General features: G+C 34.6%; 2 protein-coding genes across 2 annotated transcripts in view; both read right to left on the bottom strand.

Annotated features, from left to right (window-relative positions):
* LOC142341718 (uncharacterized) overlaps nucleotides 1-22,209 on the bottom strand; it is a 110,834-nt gene that overhangs the window by 11,805 nt on the left and 76,820 nt on the right. Inside the window, exons 2-4 of the mRNA XM_075392883.1 lie at nucleotides 16,826-16,958; nucleotides 2,266-2,379; nucleotides 278-500 (exon numbers count right to left, since the gene is read on the bottom strand). Coding sequence (XP_075248998.1) covers nucleotides 278-500; nucleotides 2,266-2,379; nucleotides 16,826-16,956 — 468 coding nt within the window. The 5' untranslated portion in view covers nucleotides 16,957-16,958. The remainder of the gene's footprint in view (nucleotides 1-277; nucleotides 501-2,265; nucleotides 2,380-16,825; nucleotides 16,959-22,209) is intronic.
* LOC142341719 (ribosomal oxygenase 1-like) overlaps nucleotides 20,340-22,209 on the bottom strand; it is a 30,181-nt gene continuing 28,311 nt past the window's right edge. Inside the window, exon 4 of the mRNA XM_075392884.1 lies at nucleotides 20,340-20,813. Coding sequence (XP_075248999.1) covers nucleotides 20,396-20,813 — 418 coding nt within the window. The 3' untranslated portion in view covers nucleotides 20,340-20,395. The remainder of the gene's footprint in view (nucleotides 20,814-22,209) is intronic.

The following is a 22,209-nucleotide window of genomic DNA, read 5'->3' as shown; positions in this document are numbered from 1 at the left end:
TGACAATGTAATCAGTCGCAAAACATTAGCTCAGTCATATAATCAAACTGGTCAAATATTCTTACCTCGGACAAACATCTCCCTGCTCAGTGACTAAGAAGGTTGTTGTTGTTGTGAGTATTTCTGACTGAACAGTTGGTAATACCAATTTTAGTTATATGGAAAACACAACAGATATAAGGAAAAATCAAGTAAAATTTTGATAATCTTTTTAGCATTGATATTTGTTCAACAGCAGAAATGAATTAAAGCTTAATGAAAAACTGTTGACACATACTGGTGTAGCGAACATGAAATGAGACAGATTAGGTTGCAATGTAGTCACAACATTGCAATATTGCGACACATCCAACATCCTTCTGCCTCCGCGTACTTCAACACAACACGAAGATTGTGAATCAGCTCCAAACAGTCGAGGCTCAGTCGGATCTTTCTGGTACAGAACTACAAGAGCGTCTTCGGGAATATTAAGATACTTCCGAGCCGATCCCGGGAATTTGCTGAAATACAATTTGAGTTCGGTTAGAGCAAAGACCATGCTAATTTTCGCATAAGTAATTAATTTCAAAATTACGTTGAAGGCCTCGGCGCTTTTGTTCGTCTCTCCCAGCAGATCAGAAAGATACATTTTCGGTTACATGCGGAATGTCAGCTTAAGTTCATGATGCATACACTTTCCAAGTAAGCGAACCTAGCTAGATTCTTATAACAAAATAATTGCCGCTTAAGAATGCGGTTCAATTTTGCGGTCAACAGGCAGCGTCAAACGCAGGGAGGTTTCAAATGGATGACACCAATATTTTGTATGGAGGACAAAATAATTATAGCACAAACCGACTAACGTCAGACAAATTTCAATAACGACAGGTGGGGCAATTATTATTCAAGGGCTGTAGCCTAGATAAATTTGTTTATGGAAGCAAAAAATCCGAGAAGTGGGATTTGAGCCCACGCCCTCCTGAGTCGTCGACAGCAGAATTCACCGCTCGGCTATCAGGTCCTTGTGATCTCCTATGCTACAATCGCTTTCACTTTGGCAACAAACTTTACTTCGGAAAGAGAGCAGTTGAGATCATTCAAAAAAGGAGAAAAGTGTAAAAAGTCACTTGGGAACTCAAAGAATGTTCTAGAACAAAAGCGCAAAAACGGTCGAGCAAAAATTTTGCATAAAAAGACAATTACAATAATTGCTTCAAACTTCGCTCGAGAGCAATTACACATGTAAACTCTCAATAGGCGCTGATAATTTAGTCCTAGTTGACTGAGCGGTGGGCGCGCTTCGTCGCGATAACCGGTCTGTTGTTCCGGATTCCATCCCACAGCGAGCTAGCATTTTTCGACATCTATCTTGCAAGATCTTGTTAGGTTCTTGCAAGATAGGCGTCCGGATCTTGCAAGATAATCGTCATTTACAAGAATCTTGTAAGATAATCGTCGGAGTTCGTCTAGGGAAGGCATACCTATGGACAACAGTCCTCAATGTTCCGCATAATTTTTCCTTCCTTTTTTTCTCGTTTAATTTAGTTACCATTGATGATTGTGAATACATTATGGATAAAATAGTCAAAATGTTAATGTTTGGTGAACGCAAAGACAACCTATGATCGGGCTTTCTCGGATTTTGACCTCTTTTTCAAAATTCGGATTATCTGCGTATCGGCTTGCTTGACCGCCACCTCAATGTTTAACGAGTATTAACATTGAGAAAGCATGCACTTTGTCCAGTTGAAACAAAATTCAGTGTCGTCCATTTGAAACGTCGCCATGTTACTCAGCCCCCGTTAAAACTATTTCAGCATGGCGCTAGGAAAACAATCAGACGTGTATCAATGAAGACCTTTCACATCAGCATTGAGAAAATTTGCGTTCTCTATTCTGATGGGTTGATAGCTCTGTATCTTATTAACCACATTTCGCCATGTTTTAAAAATAGCATGTGACCATTGACATAAAATAGCGTTCAGCCCAAAAATTGAGCGGTTTTTTGGATAAAGTTGTGCCATGTTCGGTTGCGATAGAATCATATCAACTCCAACGGGCCGAAGAGTCATGATCACGGCTAGCAAGGCATGACCAAACGCTATAAATCACAAGGAAAAAAATACGTTTTATTTATTTTAGGCCAATAGAGCCCTTTCTTCTACAGAACTCCAATGTATTAAGTTCGGTAATAGTTCCGTACCGCTACAAACGCACATTTGAACATGCTAATGTAGTAGCATGATTATTACGACAGCGCAGAAAATATTTGTTTATAGCACTAACTTGATATTGTCTATGAAGTTGTAGACAGTGGGCAAACACAGTAGCCTCATTGGGCTAATATGTTTCAATTGCTCCTCTATGATGTCATCTGTAAGGTATGGAACTCGACCACATCTAAAGAAAACAAACTATCCACCAAGAATGTACCTTTTGATCGCTTGGTAAACAAAGAGGCTCGGTAATGTGCGTTCGCACATCAAGTTCCGACCCCGCTCATCCTCAAAACCCCAAAATTCAGGTATTTTAAAAAAAAATGTGTGTGAACAAAGATCGCCTCAAACGCAAACAACTAATTGGAGCAAAAATGCCGCATTCCATTGATGAGATCAGCCATTATTAATAAAGCAAGTCAAGACAAACAACCAAATCAAACAACAACAACAACAACAAACATTAATTACATCCAAAACTTTAAGTCCATTTAAAAAAAACTTACAGACGCTTAAAATAGCGTCAGATAAAACTGAAACTAAACAAAATAACTTGTAATTCCAAAGAAAAGATTTGGGGCCACTCTATAAAAAGGCTCGGTAACAAATAGACAAAAAAAAAACAAAAAAAAACAGCAAAGAAAAAAAATGGGCTTACATTTCTAAAAACAATGATTTTAATGTAAGGAAAACCATTAGATCGCAATTGAATACATCCAATATGTTTATGATCACATACGCTTCTACAGCAGGGCCTTAAGACCTGTCGTTAATAATTTATTTTGGTTAAAAAAGAACAACAAACAGACAAGAAAAAAAGTCAATTGAAACTAGCAAGAAAACGCTTTCAAAGCCTTAAAGCCAAATTTTGCCCCTCAAAAAATGTCCAATTGAGCTTTGCGCGAACGCCTAAATGTCGTATAGCGGGCTCTCATTAATGAGAATAGGTAACAAGTAGATCAAGAAAAAGAACGGCAAAAATAATTCACTTTAGTTTTTTTTCGAGAACAATTTTCAAATTCATGAAAGCCATTCGCTAGAAGAACGAATAATTAAATAGGTTCCTCTATTCTTCCAAAGGAAGCACTTGAGACCTGCAATTTTTCAGATTATGCCTTAAGACTACAAAAAGAACGTTAAATATAGACAAGAATCAAAAATTAGTTTAATTTTTGTGCGAAAAACCCCTGTCAAAGCCAGTAAATTCATTTAAAACATTCGCATTAAAAACAAATTCTTTCAAAAACATTAAGTTTAATACACTTGCACCTAACCTCGACAAATTGTCATATCAGATAGGTAATTAACGACACTAGGTATCACATAGACAAAAAAAAAACAAAAAAACAGGTAAGATAAAAAAAAATTGGCTTATATTTTTTAGAAACAATATATCAAAGGAAAACCATTAGATGGCAATTGAAATCATCCAACATGTTTATGATCACATAAACCTCTATAGGACGGCCTTAAGACCTGTCATTAATGATTTTTTTACAAAAAGATTAACAAAGAGACAACAGAAAAATTCAATTAAAACTTGCGAGAAAATGCTGTCGAAGCCGTAAAGTCATACTTGGACCTCAAAATATGTTCAATTGAGCCTTAACCGAACCTGAAGAATGTGATAAAGCCTTCTTCATTATTGAGAAGAGGTAACAAACAAGAAGAAAAACGGCAAAATTAATTGAAACTTTTTTTTTCGAAAACAATTATTTTCAAAGTCATGAAAGCCATTAGCTACAAAATTTTAAAAAATGATTCGTCTAATCGTCCAACGGAACCGCTTGCTTAAGACCTGTAAGAATTCAGAATATGTCTAATGTCTACGTTAACTATAGACGAATGAAAAATTTGTTTACTTTTTGTGCCAAAAACACGTGTCGAAGCCAGTAAAATCATAATGAATTCCTTTAAAAAATTAAATTTTGTAACTTGCACTTTCCCACGACAACAAAAATGTCATATATGACCTGTAATTAATGAGACTATGAAACAAATAGACAAAAAAGAACAAAAAAGCGAAGATAAACAACGTTAAAAAGAGTTTTTTTAATTTGAAAACAATTGTTTTCAAAGTCATGAAAGCCATCAGCTATCCACTGAAAACAGAACAAAGGCTCACTTAATCCTTCATAAAATACCAATGAGAACTGACATTATCCAGTTAAATTCATACCACTAAAAAGACAAAGTAAAAACGACAGTTGAAGACAATTGTAAGAAATCAATTAAATTCTTCGAGAAAGGGATATCGAAGCCGTTGAGACCATAATTTATGCCTTTCAAGACTTTTATATGTTCAATTGTGCTCTATTTTGGACGCAAATAATGTAATTTGCGAACTGTCAATAGTGTGATAATGTGACAAAACGAGAAAAGAAAACGTGAAAAAGGCGCCAATACCTAAAAACCAAAAAAAAAATTGTGAAATCTAGTAGTATCAAAGCCAAAAAACCATAACTTTACGCGTAAAATTGCCAGAAAAGAATTCAAATTTAATTCATTGTAAAGAAGAGGAAGAAGAAGCATTCTTTCATTGCTAACACTAAGCTACAAGTTGACCAAATTAAGAGAGAAATAGTGGCAAATTTCAATAAGCAAACATTTTTAAAAGTCAAAAAGACGACAATCTTTCGAGTACAGAAACAAGATACATTAACATGGAACTGTTTATGAAACCATTTGGACCTATCAGCACAGAGCTTTGATCTGAATTCTTCTGTTCTTTAATTAACATAAAAAATGCTAGATTTTATTTCCTAAAAAAGGGCAACTGATTACAATCCGAATTATTTTTTCGATTGTTACAGTCCAAGATTGGACCAGAGCCATCCCCGCGTTTGCTGTTCGTCCATTTAGAACACTCACTTGTTTCGAATGCTTTAGATATATATATAATTTGTTAGTCAAAAGATCAAAATAAATGCTGCGTTTTTGATAATCATAGAGTAACGTTAGCAAAACGGCAGAATTTTGATTCTAGACTTCTCTCAATGGAAGTGAAAGTAAAACAAGCAAAGATTGTGTTTGTTGTTTTTGGGGTGTGTATTTCCGGCAAATTAAATCAAACTGGACTAAAGAAGCTTATTTCGGGCAATTTTTAATGAAAAAGGCTGAATTTTGAAACATTTAGCCAAAATTTTTGCCAGAAAAACAAAATAAAAATAGTCAACAACACTTTTTTGTCTATAAAAGTAAAATCAACAGTACTATTGTTAACAATTTTCACAATTTTTAGCAAAATTGACGAAATTTTCGGCGAAATTCCGGAAAATGTGAATAAAAACAACGGAAATTCGTCTATTAATCACAAAACTTCAAACCTCGATAACTCCCTGCTAAAAAACGAAATTATAAAAAACCTTTTTAATTCCATATTCTACGCTGGAGGGTCTTTTCAATGACACCACTCACAACTCTGTACGATGAATATAAGGATCGGTCAAATTTGTCCGAACAAAAAAACCCATTTGAGCATATAGTTCCCCCCTCAAGAGGGGTCGGAACTATAAACAAAATTTTAAATCAAAACAAGATTGCGCAGGTCTGTGCATGGCGCTTCAGTGATTAGCGTTTTTACTTAAAATTCAGGCATAGATCAATTGAAACTCTCAAAATAAATGAGACACCTTAGTTTCTCTTTCATTTTTGAAAAAGTTATGTTAATCAAGGCGAAGTCTTCACACCAAGAGTTTTGAAAAATCAACTTTCAACTAAAAACTGTAATTTAATCATTTGGCAATATCTAAATTTGCCAAAATCCAAATTAGCGGCTAATTGTTAAAATATTTAGAGACACAGCAAATCATTGTTTGAAGCAAGAAATTAGATATGAGAAACCAAAAAGATACATTCAAGCGGCCTTTCGGCCGTGCTGACATTTTAATTCAACAACTTTCCTTCGAAAACTTGCTCTGGAACGAATAGCCGGAACTCGAATCGATTGCAGCCTGCTCAGTCGTGGAGGAGGGGGGAGAGTTTATTATAACTGATAAATTAAAACAAAAAACAACACCAATTTTGACAAACTTTTCATTTCACTTTTAGTAGCGAACTTCCGCAACTGTGGAGTTCAACTGCTGACATCTGTGAATAAGAAATTTAAAACGATTAGAGCGTAACTGAACAAGACTAGTCAATTTCGCAAAACTGAAAGTTTCAGAGTGGGACTTTTCTAGTTTTCAAATAAACGCGAAAAACGTCTAAAAACGCACCCAAAACATTTCCAAATCCTGTTTTTAAAGTTTTTGCTGCAACAATTGCAACAGCCCTGTTTTCAGGGGTATTCTAAACAAAAAAGAAGAACTGTAAGCAACTATTTTCTGAGCAATTTCAAGAGACATTAGAAGCACCGATTGAAAATTAATCTATATCTGAGCATGCTTAAAATCATTCGGCTAATGTAATAATATACAAATTTTCAGTACCATCAAGATCAATAAATACAAAATTTCACTTGGGATTGACAAATAACTTGATTTTGCTCACGTTTGTCTACAAACGCACCTGATCTAATAAAGAAATTAAGAACATCCCTTAATTAAATCAGAGATAATTAATTCAGGTTTCTTCGAGAATCCTATTATGCAAAATTTTAAAACTAATCCGCCTTTAGATTTAACATAGCCGGCAGGTTGCCTAAGAAAGCCACCAAATAGAATCGCGCCCTAAAAAAACGAAATGAGTTGACGAAGTTATCGACGCTTTAAAATCTATGACATTACGACGCAGAGGTATACCCAAATCCTCACGGGCAGATATGCCCGATTCGTGTATCTCATGTTCGTTTTTACTATGTTAATACATTGAAAATGGAACGATATTGCGGAAAATAGCTACTTTAGCAGAAACCGACAAAATGGTAGGGAAATCAGCAACCCGTGTTCGTAAAAGTCTCCCAATCCTAGCCGCGAAATACAAGTACAAACTTTATAACCTATATTTCGCACGGCTTGTATCACGCATCCGCTCCATTTATGTATCGATTGTTCGCACGCAATGTAGCTCGATTTCGCATATAATCCGCGATTAAGCCTAACTTAATTACTACTTATTTAATTAAGCCTAACTTATTACTACTAGTAGTACTTTATTACTGCTTTATTTCTACTTATAGTACTTTATTACTACTTATTACTACTTATTAGTACTATTTATTACTACTTATTTAAATTGGCCAGTCCCACATTGATATACAAAGCCTTTAATGTGCGAGGGATTATTCGGAAAAAAAAAACAGTTTTTGTGGTTGCATGTATTTAAAGCACTTTAAAGCTTTGAAAGCTTCAATTAAATCTTTATTAAAGTGCTTATTGCATGCTCAAAATGCGCGCGAATAATAGATACCTTAATTGAGCGGAAACGTGCTACAAGAATTGTAACCTAATTTTCGTTCCGAATGCTCTTTTATTTCGCAAAATTGGCGGAACCCCTTTTGCGAAAAGTAAGATACAAAGGATGTCTCCTAATTTCGTTCATTGTATGTATCTAATTTTCGAGCCAATTTTACGAAGGCGGAAATTTTGGGGGTATACCTTTGCGTCGTAATGGATTGAACTGCCAGGGATACATTGATATTTTTTCATTTTCAACCCATACAAGCCTATTTATCTAGGAACCTTATTACACAAAGATTGTTTGACACAAAAAGTGAGAACACTAAACATGGACAAAAATCGACAATCACTTATTTTCCGAAATAAAGATTACTAAAAGCACCCACAACTAGAAAAATGGTTTTAAAAACTTTTTATTTAGTCACAAGTCGAGAAGAGCTGTATCAGGAAGCAACAAGAATAAAAAAGAGCAAAACAAGATAGTCAACAATTTCATTTGAAAACGAATGTCAAAAGCAAACAGTTAGCTAGAAGATTGAACCACAAAATGGAATCAGTTTCTTAAAAAATGAAAAGCCTTTGAAAACTGTCGATACAGAGACACAGCAATCAGACAACAAAGGAACAACACGCGCGAGCAGAAATGAAGAAATAACGGATATTATTTGACAAATTGTCAAAGCCATTAAAACCTTAAAGCCGGAAAATATGACTGGAAAATTGTCAAAGCCGGAAAATATGACTGGAAAATATTTTAAACATACATTCAATTCTGTCCAATTCGAGCGACAATGAATCCTGTCATGAATCACACTAAGTGATAGGTCAACAAAAATAGCCAAAAAAGGGCCAAAACTCAAAAACATTAATATTTCATTAAGCAAACCCTTTCCTCAGTTCCTGAAACTTAGAAATGTATTGAAATCATTAAACATCCAATTATGCCCCAAAAACACAAGAAAAGAAGTTCAAAACTGTCATTCATTAAAACAAATAACGTATAAGTTGTTATCGCTCTTAGCTGTTATGAAGCTATTACAAAGATTCAGTTATGCTTTATTGGAGAGCCAGTTCGACTTCTTGTTAGTCAGAATAAGTGACAAGACAGCAAAAAGAACTACAAAACGGGCAAAAAACAAAAATTAACTGTTTTTTCATGAAATAAATTATGCTACAGAAACCCATAGCTAATCTTTGCGGAGTTAAAAAAAACGTAACGAACGACTATAAATATAAAACACGTGAGTCAAATTACCACAAGTGACAAAAATTGGTTCAAACTGTTTTCTCACTCCACTTTGATAAGCAGTCTCAACAAAACTTTACGCCACCAAACTACTAGCTTTTCGTTTCCTAACGTGGCTACAATTACAACAAACAATTTTCTTCTAAGTGATACAATATCAAGTTATTGAAATGTTAGGGACCAGGAGTACTGTAATTTAACTTTGCTCATGCTTTAAGGCCTTGTAGGGTAATTCTGGGCAAAAAAGTACTAAATTTAGCTATAAACTAATTATTTAGCGCTAAATTATCTATTTTATTTTCAATTAATTTTGCAAAAAAGTGGACCAAAATTTCAAAGGAAAGCTCAGAACAATTATTAAGCCAATTTTCAACGATTGATTAAAGGCAAAATTTATAAAGTAGGGATGATAACCTATTCCATATGTTATGGATACTGAAACAAAGATTGCGGGAAAATAGCCGCGATAGACGTTTCTGGCCTTCCATGAATTGAAACGACTAAAGAAATAAGATACACAGATTGACCACCAGTCCTTTAATAGACCGCCGGACTTTTTGAGTTAGAAACGCTCAATAAGGAAAAAGCCCTAGAATTTCTAAAAAAAACATTAAAAATCAAAAACTCAAGACTCTAATAATCAAAAGGTAGTGCACATGCGTTTGGCACTACTTATATGCGCACTGTTGATCTTTAACTAGTATATTTTTATTAATTTTAAAGTTCATTAAGTGATTTCAGAAGTCATTTTTTTGAGTGGGGTAAGCCACACAATTGACCTAAAAGCAGAACAAATAACGCCACGAACACAAATTTTAAATGCAAAGCAGTAGAAGTCACTGCAATTGAAAAGTCAATTCCAAGAAGTCAGGTCGCAAGAATCATCGATGGAGACGACGAATTAAAAAAACATAGCAGGACAAGTCCTGACGAACAATTCAAAAAATTTTCATTGAGTAAACAGAAAACTAGACCTGGAACGGACTATGAATGGATTGGGAAGACCACTTAGAAAAAAATCCGATCCAAAAAATCGAAAAAATTGTAAAAATCAAAGTGAAATTGCCGCATGTGAACAAAAAACCAGTAGCAAAAAAAGAATTTTTGCTCAGACACCCTTTTCTCACTCTACTTTAAATTCAGAGCAAAAAAATTTTACGCCGCAAAAATACTCGGCTTTTCTGCTCCACTTTCTGTTTCGGCGTGACCAAAATAACTACGCCAATTTGACTTCAAAAACCATGAAAGTGTGAACAGATCTTAAAAAAAGACAGCGCCCAAATACAAGTCAAATTCTTTGGATTGTAAAAAGAAAACGTAGAAGGACAACTCTTGACCTGCAATTCAAATAATATCCATTAACTAAACAAAAAACTAGAACTAGAACGGACTCTGAGTGGACTAAAACCATTTCCAAAAAAAATCAGATAAAGAAAAAAATTGAAAATCAAGTTAAAATGCCGCATCTCAACAAAAAATCACAAGCGAGAACAAGAAAATTGCTTCGAAGAAAAAACTGGGTCTAGAATGAGCTATGCTTGGATTGGGAAACCATTGAGAAAAAAAGAAAAAAATCTGATCAAATAACTCGAAAAACAGTAAAAATCAAAGTGAATTTGCCGCCTGTGAACAAAAAATTACTAGCGAGAAGGCGAATAGTTGTTCAACCACCGTTTTCTAACACTACTTTAAAATAATAGCGAAAAAATTTCTCGCCGCACAACCACTCGCTTTTTCACTCCACTTTCTGTTTCGGCGTGACCAAAATAACTACGCCAATTTAACTTCAGAAACCATGAAAATGTGAGAACAGATCTTAAAAAAAGACAGCGCCCAAATACAAGTCAAATTCTTTGAATTGTAAGAAAACGTAGCAGGACAAGTCCTGACGTGCAGTTCAAACAATATCCATTGACTAAACAAAAGACTAGACCTATAACGGACTATGAGTGGACTAAGACCATTTCAAAAAAAAATGAGATAAAAAAAATAAAAAATTGAAAATCAAAGTTAAAATGCCGCACCTGAACGAAAAATCACAAGCGAGAAAAAAAAAATTGGTTCGAACAAAAAAAACTATGCCTAGAATGAACTATGAATGGATTGGGACAACCATTGAGAAAAAAATCTGATCCAAAGAATCGAAAAACAGTAAAAATCAAAGTGAAATTGCCGCATGTGAACAAAAAATTACTAGCGAGGAGACGAATTGTTGTTCATCGCCGTTTTCTAACTCTACTTTAAAATCAGAGCGAAAAACATTCACGCCGCAAAACTACTCGCTTTTTCGCTCCACTTTCTGTTTCGGCGTGATCAAAATAACTACACCAATTTGACTTCATAAACCATGAAAATTTGTGAACAGATCTTTAAAAAAAGACAGCGCCCCAATACAAGTCAAATATTTTGAATTGTAAAAAGAAAATGTAGCAGGACAAGTCCTGGCGTGCAATTCAAATAATATCCATTGACTAAACAAAAGACTATACCTGGAACGGACTATGAGTGGACTGAAACCATTTCCAAAAAAATCAGATAAAATAAAATTGAAAATCAAAGTTAAAATGCCGCATCCGAACAAAAAATCACGAGAGAACAAGAAATTTGATTCAAACAAAACAACAAGGCCCAGAATGAACTATGAATGGATTGGGAAAACCAAAAAAAAATCTGATCCAAAAAATCGAAAAACAGTAAAAACCAAAGTGAATTTGCCGCATGTGAACAAAAAACCACTAGCAAAAAATCGAATTTTTGTTCAAACAGCGTTTTCTCACTTTACTTTAAATCAGAGCGAGAAAAATAAAAGCCGGAAAACCACTCGCTTTTTCGCTCCACTTTCTGTTTCGGCGTGACCAAAATAACTACGCCAATTTGACTTCAAAAACCATGAAAAATTTTGAACAGATCTTAAAAAAAGTTAAAATGCCGCATCTGAACAAAAAATCACAAGCGAGAACAAGAAATTTGATTCAAACAAAAAAACAAGGCCCAGAATGAACTATGAATGGATTGGGAAAACCATTGAAAAAAAAATCTGATCCAAAAAATCGAAAAACAGTAAAAATCAAAGTGAATTTGCCGCATGTGAACTAAAAATTACTAGCGAGAAGGCGAAGAGTTGTTCAACCACCGTTTTCTAACTCTACTTTAAAATTAGAGTGGAAAAAATTCTCGCTGCACAACCACTCGCTTTTTCTCTCCACTTTGTTTCGGCGTGACCAAAAAAACTGCTCCAATTTGACTTCAAAAATCAAGAAAATGTGTGAACAGATCTTAAAAAAGAGTGCTCTCTTTGAATTGTAAAAACCCACGATGTCCCCACTAATAGCCGCTATCACTTCGTTCCTATTAGTCAAACATAGCTGACAGATTGCCCGAAAATAGCCGCAATAGCTTCGTAGATCTGCAACCTGAAAAATAACAGTAAAGACAGACCAAAAAATATCGTCTTTTCATTGAAGGCCGGTATTATATATTTCGATGAAAAATCTGTATAAGTTTTGCTGCCTCTACTAGCTGCTCTCTAATAACCTTCATTTAGAGTGACACACACCCATTTGACCTGATCTCTTAAAAATTAAAGTAAATAAAAGTCAATTTCAAAGTGAGGAAGTCATTTTTGTTAGTGAGTTAAGTCAAGTGTGACCAAAAATTTAATCACGCAAATGAACAAAAAAGTCGCTCCACTAAGAGCAAAAAATGACGTCACGCACGCACTTCAGTTGAAATTGCATGAACGAATGACCTAAAAACAGATTTGAAGTGGTTGTGACGTCATATGGTCGTAACAAAAATCGCGACGACGAAATAAAAAATATACCAGGACAAGTCCTGACATACAATTCAAAGAATTTTTATTGCTAAACAGAAAACTAGACCACGAACGGACTATGAGTGGACTAAAACCATTTCCAAAAAAATCAGATAAATAAAATTGAAAATCAAAGTTAAAATGCCGCATCCGAACAAAAAATCACAAGCGAGAACAAGAAATTTGATTCAAACAAAACAACAAGGCCCAGAATGAACTATGAATGGATTGCGAAAACCATTGAGAAAAAAATCTGATCCAAAAAATCGAAAAACAGTAAAAACCAAAGTGAATTTGCCGCATGTGAACAACAAATTACTAGCGAGAAGGCGAAGAGTTGTTCAACCCCCGTTTTCTAACTCTACTTTAAAATTAGAGTGAAAAAATTTTTCGCCGCACAACCACTCGCTTTTTCTCTCAACTTTGTTTCGGGGTGACCAAAAAAACTACTCCAATTTGACTTCAAAAATCAAGAAAAGGTGTGCACAGATCTTAAAAAAAAACAAAGCAGGACAAGTCCTGACGCACAATTCAAAGAATTTTCATTGACTAAACAAAAAAAACTAGACATAGAACGGACAATGAATGAATTGGGAAAACCATTTAGAAAAGAATCCGATCCGAGAAATCGAAAAAAATGAAAATCGATGTGTGAAATTGCCGCATGTGAACAAAAAACCACTAGCAAAAAATCGAATTTTTGTTCAAACAGCGTTATCTCACTTTACTTTAAATTAGAGCGAGAAAAATAAAAGCCGGAAAACCACTCGCTTTTTCGCTCCTTTTTCTGTTTCGGCGTGACCAAAATAACTACGCCAATTTGACTTCAAAAACCATGAAAATTTTTGAACAGATCTCAAAAGGCAGCGCCCCAATACAAGTCAAATTCTTTGAATTGTAAAGAGAAAACGTAGCAGGACAAGTCCTGGCGTGCAATTCAAATAATATCCATTGACTAAACAAAAGACTAGACCTAGAACGGACTATGATTGGACTAAAACCATTTCCAAAAAAATCAGATAAATAAAATTGAAAACAAAAGTTAAAATGCCGCATCCGAACAAAAAATCACAAGCGAGAACAAGAAATTTGATTCAAACAAAACAACAAGGCCCAGAATGAACTATGAATGGATTGCGAAAACCATTGAGAAAAAAATCTGATCCAAAAAATCGAAAAACAGTAAAAACCAAAGTGAATTTGCCGCATGTGAACAACAAATTACTAGCGAGAAGGCGAAGAGTTGTTCAACCCCCGTTTTCTAACTCTACTTTAAAACTAGAGTGAAAAAATTTTTCGCCGCACAACCACTCGCTTTTTCTCTCAACTTTGTTTCGGGGTGACCAAAAAAACTACTCCAATTTGACTTCAAAAATCAAGAAAAGGTGTGCACAGATCTTAAAAAAAAACAGAGCAGGACAAGTCCTGACGCACAATTCAAAGAATTTTCATTGACTAAACAAAAAAACTAGACATAGAACAGACAATGAATGAATTGGGAAAACCATTTGAAAAAAAATCCGATCCGAAAAATCGAAAAAAATGAAAATCGATGTGTGAAATTGCCGCATGTGAACAAAAAACCACTAGCAAAAAATCGAATTTTTGTTCAAACAGCGTTATCTCACTTTACTTTAAATTAGAGCGAGAAAAATAAAAGCCGGAAAACCACTCGCTTTTTCGCTCCACTTTCTGTTTCGGCGTGACCAAAATAACTACGCCGATTTGACTTCAAAAACCATGAAAATTTTTGAACAGATCTTAAAAGGCAGCGCCCCAATACAAGTCAAATTCTTTGAATTGTAAAGAGAAAACGTAGCAGGACAAGTCCTGGCGTGTAATTCAAATAATATCCATTGACTAAACAAAAGACTAGACCTAGAACGGACTATGATTGGACTAAAACCATTTCCAAAAAAAATCAGATAAATAAAATTGAAAATCAAAGTTAAAATGCCGCATCTGAACAAAAAATCACAAGCGAGAACAAGAAATTTGATTCAAACAAAAAAACAAGGCCCAGAATGAACTATGAATGGATTGGGAAAACCATTGAGAAAAAAATCTGATCCAAAAAATCGAAAAACAGTAAAAATCAAAGTGAATTTGCCGCATGTGAACAAAAAATTACTAGCGAGAAGGCGAAGAGTTGTTCAACCACCGTTTTCTAACTCTACTTTAAAATTAGAGTGGAAAAATTTCTCGCCGCACAACCACTCGCTTTTTCTCTCCACTTTGTTTCGGCGTGACCAAAAAAACTGCTCCAATTTGACTTCAAAAATCAAGAAAATGTGTGAACAGATCTTAAAAAAGAGTGCTCTCTTTGAATTGTAAAAACCCACGATGTCCCCACTAATAGCCGCTATCACTTCGTTCCTATTAGTCAAACATAGCTGACAGATTGCCAGAAAATAGCCGCAATAGCTTCGTAGATCTGCAACCTGAAAAATAACAGTAAAGACAGACCAAAAAATATCGTCTTTTCATTGAAGGCCGGTATTATATATTTCGATGAAAAATCTGTATAAGTTTTGCTGCCTCTACTAGCTGCTCTCTAATAACCTTCATTTAGAGTGACACACACCCATTTGACCTGATCTCTTAAAAGTTAAAGTAAATAAAAGTCAATTTCAAAGTGAGGAAGTCATTTTTGTTAGTGAGTTAAGTCAAGTGTGACCAAAAATTTAATCACGCAAATGAACAAAAAAAGTCGCTCCACTAAGAGCAAAAAATGACGTCACGCACGCACTTCAGTTGAAATTGCATGAAAGAATGACCAAAAAACAGATTTGAAGTGGTTGTGACGTTATATGGTCGTAACAAAAATCGCGACGACGAAATAAAAAACATACCAGGACAAGTCCTGACATACAATTCAAAGAATTTTTATTGCTAAACAGAAAACTAGACCACGAACGGACTATGAATGGATTGGGAAAACCGTTTAGAAAAAAATCCTATCCAAAAAAATGAAAAAAAAAACAGTAAAGATCAAAGTGAAATTGCCGCATGTGAACAAAAAAACCACTAGCGAGAAAGCGAATTTTTGTTCAAACACCGTTTTCTCACTCCACTTTAAATTTAGAGCGAAAAAATTTCACGCCGCAAAACCACTCGCTTTTTTCCGCTCTACTTCCTGTTTCGGCGTGACCAAAATCACTACTCAATTTTGACTTCAAAAATCATGAAAATGTGTGAACAGATCTTAACAAAAAAGACAGCGCCCCAATACAATTCAAATTCTTTGAATTGTAAAAAAACCGAGAGAAGGCCAATAATAGCCCCAGCTATCGCTGTGCGGCTATTAATCAAAATTGAACAATATCTGTCGCAAAAACTGAACAAATATAGAGAGGTTGGTGGGCCCCGACGTTCATTTTCAAAAAACAGCGTCCTGAAACTTACTGAGAAAAGGTAGACTCGCACACATTCCCCCATTTCTAAAGAAAGGTTGGAACAACTACGAATTTCAAATTGTTCACTCCACTGCAATGCGATTCAGTTGGCTCTGTTTGACAGACCACATGTATTAAATACAGATTAGCTATTAAATCGATTTTAATGATTTCGCGTACTCTGAAAACTTACCGACTTCTTCGAAAAATTTAATAGGACTAGAGGAAATTAAAGTGTTTTTTTAATCAGTTCATTTAGGCAGCTCGTAAAACTTTAAACTAAGCTGTTTGTTGTTCAGAAAATTTGACCAATTCCATTTTACCCAATGTATACCCGCTTACGTATGTTGAAACATCCTTGTAATAGTGACTGCTAATTTATATTATTGAAAAAAATCATTGGGTAAATTGTCATTGGGTTAACTGACAGGTCGCCCATAATAGCAATTGGTAAATCATCATGTAACCAAAACTACCATATTTTCCTTCTTCTGCTACAGGGTAGTTGATAGGAAACAAAACGACAGTTACAAATAATAGTAATTTGAATAAAATATAGTAATTACCACCAGCAGGACCCGAATATTTGCTAAAATCTTTGACAGCTATACTAAACATCAATTCACTTCTCACTTCGCTGTGGTCAAATTTGACTTTAAAACAAATGAAGTAGCGCTAAATACATCATCGCTCAGAGTCGCAACATTGTTCTATCAAAACTGTCGTTCACTAATACTACGACTGTTCAAAGCAGTGTTTCTTTACGTGTAAGGAAGTTAAGCGCAAATAACTTTTCAAAAAATGCATATTTTAAAGCGCTAGGCGCTGAGCCAAACCTGGTATAGAGCAGATAGTTTGGTTTAGACACACCTAAATTTTCCCCAGCCTTGCTCTGATAGCTTAACAATATCTTTGATGGTTTTACTGCGTCAAGGGAGGAGTACACCGAGCTCGCCATCCTTTTCATCTGAAATACGCGTTCATGCTGATTGTTTCTCGTTGAATTATCTCTCGTGAAAATTGGAGTAGCTAATACACTCAATCTCTGTACCGAGGGGCGCCAATCAGCCAAAAAACACTTGCCTTTCACACCATGAACTTGTCTTCTCAGCATCTGCGGAGAATTTTACGCTTATGGCTATTAAAGCATAAAGAAAACTGGTCTATCCCATATTTAATAACGGAAAGTCGATCAAGCAAAAAATCGCCGCAAGGAAGACTAACTGGGCCTATAAAATTGCTACAAATGTTTGAACAATTGAGAGCAATTAATCATTATGTAGATTTATGATTTTTCAATAAAACTCAAGAACAGCCTCTGTTAAATTCTTAGAATGTTTAGTTTCCGATTCCATTGTTGTTTTTATGCTTATTATCATATTGAAATAAAACTATCTGAAAATGCGACCGGGTTTTGAAAAAACTGTGAAGTTGTTCTTAAACAAGAGTTAAATATCCTGATTTCTTAAAAAAAAAATTGGGTGAGCTGAATACAATAACTAAGCTATTTGCGTCGCAGATAGTTTGTCACAGAATAAAATGGTCTCAGAATATCACCGTCATATAAAACTTAGTGTTATGCCCTCAGTTGACCTTAAATACTGAATGAAAATCATTGGAATTTTTGTTCCGGTCCACTTTAGTGGAAGAGGAACAAAATACTCAAATGAGTTTTTGTTTTTTATTGTTCAGTCGATTTTGGCCGATCGCTATATTCATCGTAGAGGGCTGTGATTGGTACTTGAAAAGTTTTTTTTTTAACTTCCGTTCTTCCACGGAATTATCGAGGTTTTAAGTTTTGCAAACGTTTGACTGATTTTCGATGTTTGTGTTCACAATTTCCGTTTTTTTTTTAATTTTTTGTTAATTTTTCTAACAAAAATATAATAGAATTGTAAATGGTAGTGTTGTTTGCTTTACTTCTAAAGATATAAGAGTGCCGTGGACCTGTTTGATCCAAATAATTGGCTGCAATTTCGTCTTATTTCATAATTCAACCTTTTCCATCGAAAATGACACGAAATAAGCAACTTCAAAACACTTTGCTTAAATTTGCCGAATAAACAAACCCAAAAACTGCTGACACAATCTTCGTTAACTGCAAAGAAGGCTGGTTTTACTAGCGCTTCCTTTGAGAGTGTTTTTGTATTAAAATTTTGCCGCTTTTTCGCTAATCCGTCGTCTAGCAATATTTGCTGGAATTTTATATTTGTATTTTTGTAGTCGTAAACTGTTGATAGTTGAAGGTCTTAGCAGCCTGCAATGGATTAGCAAAGGAACCTGTTTACTGATTTCAAAGTATAGCTACAGTTTTTCATGACTTTGAAACCAAATGTTTTAAAGAATATGGAGATACTAAATTTTGCTGCCCTTTTTGTCTTTTTTGTTAAATAGTCTCAATAATTACATGTCGCATATTATATTAATGACGTTGCGGAGAGGCACAAGTGATCGAAACCAATGTTTTAAGTCGATTGCTCATTCTTTTGTCTTGGAATATTAGTATTACTAATGGTTTTCGAAGAAGGCGCAATTGATCATAGCTTATTTTTTAGGGCAATTATGATGGTTTCAAGGTCTTCGACACCGTTTTCCTGCAAAAATTAATTAAAATTCTCTGTTTCATCTTCTGTATGTGTCATTTGTTTTGCAGACGTACGACCTATTCTGGATAATAGCAGGTCTAAGTGTCTTCATATGGAGCTATGAATGAACGTAACTTATTCAAAGATTTAGGGTGACTTCTAATTGATTTTATTGAAATCATGTTTCCAGATCAATTAACGTATTTTTAACTTTGCCGTTTCTGTTTTCTACTTGTTACAGAATCTCATTAAGGGCTGGTCCTATATTTTTTTAACTGAAGAAAAATTTAATTTATTTAGTTAAGGTATTATTTGACTCTTTCGATTTGTCATTTTTAAAAAAACTGACATTGAGTTTTGCACCTAATTAATGTTTGTTGTTATTTCATTTTATTTTTTGTCTTGCCTCGTAGCTTTAATAAGGGCTGGTCTCTTTGGCCCTCTGTGGCATTTTTTTTTTACTTTATTAAGGGATTTGAGTTAGAAGTTTTTTTAGTTCAAACACTATTTTTGTTCAATGTTTGAATTTTAGAAAGTTTTCTATCTCTTCCTAATATGGTAGACATTGAAGCCAAAAAAGTGGATGAGCGGGATCGGAATATTATGTGCGAATGCACTTTTCCAAGCCTCCTTGTACTAGTTAATGGTTGGTTGACAATGTCAGCCTGTTACATTTCAAGCAGTTCAAGATGTGACAATCAATAAAAGTCAGGGGCCAAGAAGTCTCAAAATATCAAAACGCTCATGCACAAAATCACAGAAAAGACTAACAGGACTAAATAATTTATCAAAACTTCGTTTGACAGCTATTGCAAAATTTCTTTAGAATGAAGCATGTTTAACTGATGAAATAAAAACATAGCAGACCGACAATAGCTGTGATAATTTATTGCTACATAAGCTATTTACCAATTAAACGTTCCAAAAATAATAATGAAGTCTCCTGTTTAAAATTTTCTCATGCGTCATAGGTGAAAATCATAATCGGATACCCACCTGTCTGGCATCTCGCCATTGATTTTTACTTGAACACTTTGTAATAACAAAATGGAAATGTGCTTTCAAAAAAGTAGGCTACATTGGCACTGAGCGTCAAGCAATCATGAAAACTAAAAAATACTAATTGCTGAAAATGATATATCTGCATGAAATTCTAGCACTGATAATTCTCCAAATCGGTATCAGAACTTTTACGACTTAGCTTCAATTCAAGGCATTTCTAGAATGAGTTTCAAAGACAGATTATATTTCTGATTTTTACATTGAACACTTATTTTTCAGCATTGAGATGTTTCTATATTTTGTTTAAGAGCCAAGCAAATCATTTTCAAATATGATTTAAGTGATATTAAGGTGAAACCTCCTTCAATTATTCGGATTAAAATAATCTCCTGGACTATGGCGCATTTTTTAGTGTTAGGGCGAAATATCAAAAACCCAAATTTCCAAAATATGTCCCACATTTCAAGCTATTGAAATTATAAGCTATTGAGCATAGTAATTTATGTACAATTAGGCACATTTACAAATTTTTATATATGAGCATAGTTCATGTATATGCCTAGCGGGCCAGGCCCATGCCTCAAATCGGTGGATTAAATGGTCAAACACGCGAAATCAACATCATATAAGTCGACAATGAGATGTCAGGCGAGAAACAAGGGCTTCCTGTTGGCAGTTTTAGATTTATTTTTTCTACCGAAACATTTTACCTTAGAAATTATTGAGACTTTAATCGGACCTCAATAGCTAGAAATAATCGAAGCAACCAAATCAAAAATTAATTCAGCTTTTACTCCGTATCATATTTAAAGCACTGATTTACAATTTAGTTTTAGCAATCAGAATACCCTTTTCATACAGCCCCATCATCAGTTCTAATCTGGCTTCTTCATCTCCAAACTTGAAATCATTCGCTGAACAAAACTTCGGGTACTTTTTGATCAAAAATTTTACATTTTTGGCATCAGTCAACCCAAGTTCGATAGATTTCAATTCAACTTCGTGATAAACTCGAGTATTTTCAACTGAAAAGTAAAGTCTATAAGTTTTGTTAGCTTTTTCAGCAACAAGTCGAACACAATGTCTCCGAACAAGTCGTAATTGAGAATCCATGTCAACAATGTTCTCAACACCAATAACCGTTTTGGACTCATTGTTCCACTTAGCACCGCTTGTAAGAATGGTTCTGTTTGGTTCTTCATTCGAGAGACACGGAGGCAGACTTTCTCGCATAAACCTGTAAATACAAAATGTTATATTTCATCGAGCTTTTTAACAAATGATAAAACTTGTCAAGAATGTGACCAGTTTTTTGGACCAATCAGCTAAAACATTACCGCTCGATAAAAATATGGTAAAAATGATAGAATTCGTTTCAAAAATTTGTTGACATATAAATCTGTCCATTAACAAATTATGAACTAAAATGAGACCTTGCAATGCAAATGTCCCACCTCAAATGCCAACATCAAATGTTCCAACTCTAAACAGAGAAACTAACAAAAGAAATAACCGACACAGAAAGTACAGCGAGGAACAAGAAAAATGGAACAGAAAGATAAAATTTAGTTTTGGGCACTTTAGTGAGGAAAATAAGTAGCAAGAGACACAATCATTATCTAACTGATTCCATCAATGGCCCTGAGTTTTTTTGATGGTATGGTTATTAGCCATAAATCTGATTTTAATCTGATTTGAAGTCAAAGAAAGTGTAACCACAAATAAAACTGCGTCAGTGAAAATGAGGAGGACTCTGTTCTGATCCCGTTTCTGGCAAAAATCGAAAACTCAAACTCACCAACATGACATCGTTAACTCAACAGAGCTGCTAAAGAAAAACCGTTGGCAAAAAGACTTACACCGACCTCGAGGCAGAAGATGACGTGCCTGCTAATAAGCAGAGAATCGACAGCAACATGTATCATCTTATCAAGCTGCCGAATTTCAACCAGATTGGCAGTCTCCAGAACTCAGATTTTTTAACGCGCGGCTGCTTAGCGAATGAGCTTTTTGTGATATCAACAGCCAAATAGGGGACAACAATGGCCATAACTTAACTTCAGGATGTTCTTCCAAACTGAGATTTACAGTCATTTTAACAGTGTCTACGAACATGCATATTCAAGAACTTTTTCACAAAATCTCGCCCTTTCAACGTCGGGAGGATCCACAGTGAGTCTAAGTTTGAACACTTTCATTCTTAAAACATGATTTCCAAAACTCCAGGCTGTCTTTGATATTCACTAGGAATTGTTGATACTTCTCCAAATTCAAATACAAAAATTGATGAAACCTCAGCAACGGTGATAACCAAATATCATGAAACGAGCGTTATTAAATCCGGAGTTATATAGATGCGACAAGATATATGAGAACAACAAAAACTGTTGATAAAAATTTCAACAACCGTAAAATTTTGTTTCTATTACCAAGCAAAGAGTTAAAAATTTGAAAACAGAGCAGAAAAGTGTGTTCTATCGAACTAGCTACTCTATGTTCTTAGTTGCTCTACCAAATGCAACAATAAAAACTGGATTAACCAAGTAAAAAATTTGTGCAGGAAAGAGAAGATTCCTAATAAATTTTGAAAGACTTTGCTTTTAATTTTTTAAATGAATTTTAGTCCTCAATAA

The sequence above is a fragment of the Convolutriloba macropyga genome, chromosome 6, assembly GCF_964194025.1.
Source record: "Convolutriloba macropyga chromosome 6, txConMacr16.3, whole genome shotgun sequence".
NCBI lineage: Eukaryota > Metazoa > Xenacoelomorpha > Acoela > Convolutidae > Convolutriloba > Convolutriloba macropyga.
This window is presented reverse-complemented; position numbering and strand designations above follow the sequence as displayed.